The following is an 8,585-nucleotide window of genomic DNA, read 5'->3' as shown; positions in this document are numbered from 1 at the left end:
AGCCCCGGGGCTGCAGTCGGGCTGGGGGCTCCGCGCTCGGGCGCAGGTTGAGTCTTCCAGCCCTCTCTGCTCCTCTCTGCAACCCCTCCTTGGCCAGTTCTCCCAGTATTTCCCTCTTCTGCTGCTTCGCAGACGCGTAGAGTCCCTGTACTTTCCCTGCTGGGAAGAGCTGGTGCCTTCGGGAAAGGTCTTTCAGAGCAGCTCGTGTCACAGGGAATGCCTCCAGACCCTCCCACGGGGACAGCTGGGGGTTTATCTTCATCATCACGCAGACAAAGAGCTCAGCAGGAGTCCCTGTGTCCCCATTAACATCAGGGAACAGAAATACGAGCAAGTGATGCAGGGCATGGCAATCCTTCATCCTGTCTCTGTGAGGCCAGAGAGCCTCCGGAGGCTGGGTGGGCAGGGAATGAGATGGTCTGTGAGAGCCCTTCCAACTCAAGCCATGCTATGATCCTGCAGGAATCGTGATTTCCCAGCCCTTCCCTCTCTGGTTGTGCTGCCCTGAGCAAACACTGCTGGCTCTCCTACAAGTATCTCAGAGCAGCATCACCCTGTTCATGAACAACTCGATGCGAGCACGATCCTCCTCCACTCCCTCCTCTCACCCTTTCCACTGAGACCAAGACCTCACAACCCTCCCGATGGGGTTGGCCCAGGCTCAGCCTTGCCCTCCAGGATTCTTCTTCCCTGCGGGTGGAATCTGGTCCCCAGCCATCTCCAGGGGTGCCCCTGGCTCCCAGCAGCATTGTGCCAGGGTTGGGGCTGGATCAAAGGCAGGACAGCTCCTGTAAACAGCAGGATGCCCCAACAACAATTGCCAGACTGCTGGAATCTCCTCTTCCCAAAGCCAGACTGGCTCTTAACTGCTTGGAGGTCCGGGACTGGAGGGTGGGGCTGCCTCTGCTGAGCCCCTTCCCACCTGCCTGGCCCTCTCCTCCCAGAGAAGCTCCTGCAGCCCCCACTGACCCCCTTCCTCCCAGGGACTGTGCCATGAGTGGCCATGACCTAGTTACAAACCCCAGATCACAGAGAGGAGAGGAGGTTAATCACCAGCAGTGCTGTGCTCCAGGCAGGGGACAAAAGAGTCCTGGCTGGGTCCTGGCACCCAATCTCCTGCTTCTGGCTGAGGTTGCCATGGCCAAGCAGACGTGGGTGAAACTGTCTGCCAAACTTGTTTGTTCTCTTTTCTCAAAGGTAGAGGAGTAGCAAGATACAGCAGCCCTGCAAAGGCACGTGCTTATCTACTGCAGGTCAAAGCCAGAGTTCAAAGCCTGTTTCCCCTAACCATTGCTGAGAACCCAAAAAAGCTGTGAAGTAGCATCCTTTCATCCCTTCCCCAGCTCCCTGAGAGTGTCTGTGGAGAGAATCAGCCCTGCCACTGATGGGCCAAAAGGAATATGCCAGAGGAAAGACATATACATGTATATTTGCGTGTTATTCATATTATATATATAAATATATAAACATAGATATAAACATTTCAGAGCACAGAGCAGAACTAGCCCCTCCAGGGCCTGTTTAGAGCACGGGGCTGGAGGCTGACCACCCTCCATAGGAGCCCTGCATTGCTATATTGAAAGAGCAGCAGCTGGCAGGTTCCTAAACCACAATGTCCTGCTCCAGAGGAAAAGCTGGAAGCCTGCTGGCTTTTCAGGAGCTGCCGGTGAATTAAAACCACTCCTGGCAGCATGAGAGGGAGCACTGGGGGATAGAAGCAGCAGGTGGGCAGCCTGGCAAGTGCTGAGAATACCGACTATGTCCAAAGAGCTGCATCCTGCTGGGAAGTTACAGCAATGACAAGCACCAGCACGAACGATGAAAAGGGAGGAGATGAGGGAGAAGGAAATCAGAGCCCACAGCTGACCTTGCAGCAATGCCAAACTGCAGAGCCCTGCTGCTAGGCCATTGCCAGGAGAAAAGCGTCACCCTCTTGAAAATGTGGGTGCCCATGGCTAAGCCAGAGGAAGGTGCTAAACAGGGAAAGCAGCTTGGGAATTACGCAATTACGTGAGTCTGAGAGAGAAACCGCCCCAATGGCGTCACGCAGGACAGGTTCCCGATGCCATCTGAATCCCGTGATGGCAGACCCTGCCTCAAAGCCGGGGCTGCAGACACCACAAGCAGCTTAATCCGCTGAGCACCGGGATAATGGGGCACGGCAGGGCAGGAGACACAGCACGGCGCAGCTGAAGAGCCCCTGAGCTGCGTGTGCATGGCTTCATTCTCAAGCCCTGGCAGAGGGGGGGCCGAGTCGTGATTCATCTGCCTCCCACATGTCGCCCCTCGCTGCAAATCCTACCCGGAGATAATTGCTGTCTTCCTGAGTGGGTACTCCAACAGAGGGACCAGCCCTGCTGTGGGGCCACAGTGACAGCTCGGGGCTCTTTGAAGATGCTGAGAGAGCTGCTAAATATGCAAATCCAGGCACACTGCTGTGGCTCTAATTTAATGGAGTTGTTGACCCTCTGCAGCTGTGTGGGGAGCAGGAAGAGAGACGCAGCTAAAACTGTGGAATGCAGCATCCCTGCTTGACTATTCCAGCCACGGGCCAACCTCTGCTTTGCTGGACTGCTTTAATGGCTGGGAGTTGCTCCAAAAAGCCATTTCTGAAGAGTAGAAAGCTGCTGGGTCATACTTCTGTTTTGATTCCACGAAAAAGCTTAAAAGAGAGAGATAAGGGCGTAGCTCCAGGTCACTTTGCCCATGGCTGGAAGCTAAAGCAGGTCCAGAGCTGCCCTGGAAATGTCTCCAGTGGAGCAAAGCCAGCTCTGCCCTCTGCTCCAGACTTCTTTCAGGACTGCATCTGCTTCCCAATGATAATGATGATGCCGACATCACGCTCCCCTCTGGGATAATCTCCCTTTTATTACACGTGTCCTGATGGGGACAAACATTGCTGGCTCTGCCTGTCCGGTTTCTTATGTAACAGCACCCACGGACAGAGGGCTGCATGGGGGAGAGATGCTTGGGTTTTGGAATAAGTTCCTTGGGCAAGAAACCTTATGTCTGACTCCCCATCCTACATGGAATCAGATGATTCCCCTGAGAAACTTCCCCCCACTCAAGCCCAAGCAATGATCACGCCCGGCACAACCAGCAGCCTCCCCATCCTTCCCCAAAGAAAGCTCATCCACTCTGGGCAGGGCTGCCTTTGGCTTCTTATGGGCTCCTGATGCTGTTGGAGAGGTCAGGATCAGGTACAGGACAGTGCTGCCTGTCCTGGCTGAGTCCCCTGCTCTCCCTGCCCGGCCCTCAGAGCAGGGCAATCAGCTAAATGCTTTATCCCTCTGCAGCCAGTCACGCCAGGGAAAAAAACCCAACAGACCCTGAAGTGATCCCTTTGCTGGCCTGTCACCTTAAAGCCTCTCACCTCTCCCCGTCTTTCATCGGAGTTCTAAACTCCTTAGGATGTCATCACGTGCTCCATAAATAACAAATATATACAAGCAGGGGCTGTGGAGGATGCAGCAGACAGTGGAGGGAAGGCAAAATCCCAAATCCTCCTCTCCAGCCAGCGCTGAGACGGCACCCCCGGAGCCAGGCGGGCAGGGAGCGGCGTGGGCTCCCCGGCTGGTAAGCACCCACATTCCTGTCACATCCTGGGGGGCACTGACAGCCTTGGGGACAGCTGGTGGTCCCCTGGCCACCGTGACTTGGTCCGGTATCCCAGGATGAGGGGGATTTCCCCAGAGGGGTGGGAGGTTGGTATAGGGAGCTTAGCTTGCTGAGAAGTGGTTTTGGGACAGGGAAGGGTGTGACTCTCATCCCAGCCCCCATCTCACCCCTACACTTCCAACACCTGCTCCCAAAACCCAGCTGTAGGGACTCTTCTCACTGAAACCCTCCGTGTTCTGGGGGTGGGAAGAACTTAAGCTCTTTTGCACTTTTTAAAGTATTTGACTTTAAAACTGGGTGAATAACTCCGTGCTATCAAGTAATTTTAAAAATCCACCTCCAAACTCAGGCAGACAATTCATAACTTGGTAAAAGATGCTGCCAGGGGGGTACTGTGCACCTGCCTGTTTCTTTACATGTGAGCATCTCTCTGGACCATGGGGATGCTCTCATTTCTGGTGCACAAACACAAGTCAGGGCAGGGAAAAATTACAGAGCAAACTCTTGGTTCACTGCTATGACACACAAGCGTAGTGGGCTCATCTCAGGCAAGTCTGGCAAGGAGTCACAGCACGAAATTCAGCCTGGGGTATAAGTGACTTGAACAAATATAGGAGGCTTTGTTGGAGCATCAGAAGACAGATGATGATCATCATGGAGACAGAATTTTCCTCATCATTTTTTCTCACTTACTCTGGGACCTGGGCAGAGTTTCCTTCACCTCTGAAGGTTGGATGCTTCCCATGGTAGCCCCATGGCTGTGCAGAGCCCATGGTTCTCTCCAGGGATAGGGAGCACTGCTGGCTCCTCTGTGCTCTGCAGGTTCTATGCATCCCCCCTTCCCAGAAGACCTTCCACTCTTCAGGGAGCTGAGAAGCAAAGCAAGAAGTTCATTTCCAGAAAACAAACATGAATATATCAGCCCTCCAGCTGTATAACCTGGGTTGCCGGGAATAACGTGGTGGAGGGGAAAAAATACAAGGAAAACAAGCAAGGAGCAACCTTTTCCTTTCCCTGGCTACTGCTCCAGGGTGTTGCTGGTTGGGGTCTCAGGCAGTTTCTAAAAACAGCTGGAGGGACCTGATTGCCCTTTCCCAGTTTTCTCTAATGGGAATGGAGCAGACACTTAAACACGAGGTTTTGACCCCTTCAGCTCCATAGATGTTCCCATAGAGACTTCCTATGGCTCAGTTGTTTCCAGCCTTCATATGCTCTGGGATGAAGACTTGTCCTTGGACAGTGAGCACTGCATGGTGGCTGTTGGAGAGCAAACACCCCTGAGGAGCCTGGGCTGGTGGAAGGTGTCCCTTCTCACTGCAGGGGGGTGGACTACCTGACCTTTAACAGTCCTTTCCAACCCAAACCATTCTGTGATTCCACAATCCATCTCCCTAATTCCCATGGCAACTGAAATTCCGGCCCTGCCTGAGGCCATATTCAACTGACCTCTCTGCCCTGCCATCCCTGCACAGCCATCCCCGGGCCTGATCCAGCAGCATCTCCCCAGCAGCATCCCCAGAACTCGCCCCAAGCACTCAGCAGCCCCCAGGATCAAACCCCCACTGCATTTTCAAGGACCCCTGAGTTTACCCTCTTATCTACTCTGGGATTTACTCATGCAGATGAGTCCCTAATCCAACCCCCAGCTCACCCCATTTCACTTCCCTCCTGCAGGAGCATGAACCACCTATTCCCAGCACCAGTTCAGTCAGTCCTTGGTGACTGGAATGAGAACTGGAGATGCTAAATAATTCCCCTGCCAAGGAAAGCCCCTCTCCCTGATGGATCTGATCTCTTAGACACATACCCACAGCCAAACCAGTGATTCATTGAAAATAAATCCTGAGACCACCCTGTCTCGCCTCAGACGGGATAAGACTGGCATTTCAAGCATCCAGCCCTCGGCATTTCGGGATGGAAAATTCCCAGCTTGCGCCGGTGGTGCCCTGTGCAATGTTTGTGCTGGTAATGCTTTTGTTTCCATAAATCCTATTAGCTGGAGGCAAGCCTATAATTAGCAGGGAAAGCCGGCACCTCTGAAACAATAATCAAAAATGACCTGGCTTTGCTGGAAATTGCTTGAATATTGGTCTGAGTTCAGATGGATGTTTGAATGGATGGCTCTGATAGCCATTCTCACAATTTCTGTCTGCAGGATGCATGTGCTTAGTGAAGTTACTCACTCAGTTTGTGGTTCTCTTTGGGTTTATTAACTCGGTTCACTCACACGTGAAAGCAGAAGCAGATTGAAGCTACAGGCCCTGATCCAGGTCAAGGGATTTGTCTGGGCTGTGCAGGATGGGTGCTGCCGGATGGCCTCGGGTGTTGGTGACCCTCTTGGGGGAACCCATGTTGAAGGTGGAGTGTCCTGGCCTGGCCTGGGCTGTGTCTGGTGGGATCATGCCACCTAAAGCTCCTAGGGCACCTCACCAGGGAGGACACCCGAGGCTTTAGCCTCAGTCACCTGCTCAATCCTGCCAAGGACCCAGCTCTGTGAGCGTGGACATGACCTAAGAGCCAGCAGAGGTTAAACTGTGTCACTCACCTGCTGAGTGAGTTAGAGAAGGGAGTAAATCCTGTCAGCTCCTGCTGTCTGGAGGAGGTGGCTCTGGCTGCCTGATGTGTGTCCTTGTCAGGGCACCTCTGTGGCCTGGCACTGACCTCTCGCACCAGAGCATCACAGGGAACTTTCACACAGATAGATGCTTATTTTACAGCTCTTGGCTTCCTGCAGCCACATCCCACCCTGCCTGTCCCCAGGGTAGCAGCTGGACTTGCTCTGGGGTTCTCCTGCCCATCCCACTGCCGTGGGCTGGGCAATGTTGGGCAGGATGCTCAGCCCCACACCTGCACCGCTTCTAACAGCCCTGGCCCTTCTCCCTGCTCTGTCCCACCACCTGGATCACTGTGCTTTTGTCACGCCGGGGTTTGCTCAGCTCACAGCTGGTGCCAGCCTCCTGTGTTCCCCAGCTCACAGGGAGGGCGGCTGGGGTCACTGCGGGCGGGCATTTGCTGTACATACACACACACCCCTATGGGAAAGGGGGACGAGCTGCCTCATCCTGTCTGTCATCAACAGGTGCTTCCGCTGGCTCACGGTGCTGCAGGAGCTTGGCCGGAATAAAGGGCGTGGGAGCCGGCAGAGGCTGCCCCGAACAGAGGGAGCCAGGCAGGGAGAGGAGGAGGAGGAGGAGGAGGAGAAGGAGGAGAGGGAGGAGGAGGACGGGGAGGATGTCGGCGCTCAGCGCGTTGCCCTTCCTGAAGCCGGTCCACCTGCGGTCGCCCCGCAGCTCGCCCGGGGGCCAGCGCCGGCACACGCTGCCCGCCAGCGAGTTCCGCTGCCTCAGCCCCGAGGACGCGGTCAGCGTGTTCGAGATCGAGCGCGAAGGTAAGGAGGGGGCCCGGGGGGTCCTGCTGGTGGCATCAGCTGGATCCCTTTGCATCTGTTTTTCTCTTGTGCTCCTTGTAATGGCAAATTCCCCCATGTGTGCCCTCGTGGGAGGGATGCAGTGGCCGTGACTTGCGGCCAGGCCACCGCGGGCTCCCTAAAGAGGTGGGGGAACTGTGGTTAATGAGCTGGAGAACCAGCTCACCCTGGGGTGGGGATGCTGGGAGGTGATGCTGAGTAGGACCAGGTCAGTGAGGAGCAGCTTTCCCAAAACAGCCCTGTGAGAGCCAGTGGGTAGGATAGGAAAAGGGGAAGTGGGAGGAAGGACACCATGGTCTGCCTCCTACTGCACAGGGGCACTTTCAGATGCCATCCTGGCAACCTTCCCCCATTTCCTCCACCCTAGCTTCGCTCACCCAGCCTCACCCAGCCCATTTCTCCCTCCTCTCCAAGGGCAGGGGCGGCTGGGGAGATGCCAGGAGGGAGGGTTCAATTCAGCACCCGCTGCTGTAGCTCTGGAATCCGCAGAGTTAGAAGCCGGTCACTGGGCCATGGGGAACTGCTTCTGGAGGAGCAGAACTGCTCCCTGGAACCATCCATGTCCCTCAGAACTCCTTTAGACCTAGCAGGCAGCAGGACACATGCCATCTCTCCCCATCACGTCCCACTTTCCCTCCCCTACATCAATGCTGGGAGTTTTTCTGGGCCGGGGGTGCTTTGTCTCTCTCACCAGAGTGCTCACCACTGTCCCCCTCCAGCCTTTATATCGGTCTCTGGGGACTGTCCCCTGCACCTGGATGAGATCCGCCACTTTCTGAACCTGTGCCCAGAGCTGTCCCTCGGCTGGTTTGAGGAAGGGCGGCTCGTGGCGTTCATCATCGGCTCCCTCTGGGACCAGGAGAGGCTCAGCCAGGTGAGACCCAGTCCTTCCCACCTTGTGCACTCGGAGAGGCACTGCCAGAGCCTGGGGACCAGGAGAAGCTCCCCGGAGCCCTGAGGCTACTCCCAAAATCTTCTCCTAGGACTAACCGCTACAGGGCTGCTCTGGTGAAAATGAACCTTCTCATTAATTAATTTAAACGGTGCTGTTAAAAAATACGCCAAGTAATTCCCCTCAACATTCATTTTAAAATTAAAAACTCTCCGAGGACGATGGGGGGGAGGCGAACAGGGATGGGGTGGATGTGTACCCTGGTTCTTTGGGGTGGAGAAGAAGAAGCAGGATGGGATAACCCCTGTCCCCCCCTCGCAGGCAGCGCTGACCCTGCACAAGCCGCAGGGCTCGGCCGTGCACATCCACGTGCTGGCCGTGCACCGCACCGTCCGCCAGCAGGGCAAGGGCTCCATCCTGATGTGGCGCTACCTGCAGCACCTGCGCTGCCTGCCCTTCGCCCGCCGCGCCCTGCTCATGTGCGAGGCCTTCCTCGTGCCCTTCTACCAGAAGTGCGGCTTCGAGGCGCTGGGGCCCTGCGAGGTGACGGTGAAGGACCTGGCCTTCGTGGAGATGCAGCACCCCGTGCGGGGACACGCCTTCATGCGCAGGAACAGCGGCTGGTGCACCGACTCTGGTCCCGCCGTG

The 8,585-nt window shown here is 55.7% G+C and overlaps 1 protein-coding gene across 1 annotated transcript in view; it reads left to right on the top strand.

Annotated features, from left to right (window-relative positions):
* Positions 1-72: 72 nt before the first annotated feature.
* Positions 73-8,585, top strand: part of AANAT (aralkylamine N-acetyltransferase) — a 9,906-nt gene continuing 1,393 nt past the window's right edge. The window contains exons 1-4 of the mRNA XM_008640621.2: positions 73-3,576; positions 6,698-7,006; positions 7,765-7,919; positions 8,259-8,582. Coding sequence (XP_008638843.1) covers positions 6,850-7,006; positions 7,765-7,919; positions 8,259-8,582 — 636 coding nt within the window. The 5' untranslated portion in view covers positions 73-3,576; positions 6,698-6,849. The remainder of the gene's footprint in view (positions 3,577-6,697; positions 7,007-7,764; positions 7,920-8,258; positions 8,583-8,585) is intronic.

This window comes from Corvus brachyrhynchos, unplaced genomic scaffold (genome assembly GCF_000691975.1).
Source record: "Corvus brachyrhynchos isolate BGI_N302 unplaced genomic scaffold, ASM69197v1 scaffold148, whole genome shotgun sequence".
Lineage (NCBI taxonomy): Eukaryota > Metazoa > Chordata > Aves > Passeriformes > Corvidae > Corvus > Corvus brachyrhynchos.
The sequence above is the reverse complement of the archived record's forward strand: the minus strand, read 5'-3'. Positions and strand labels throughout refer to the sequence as shown.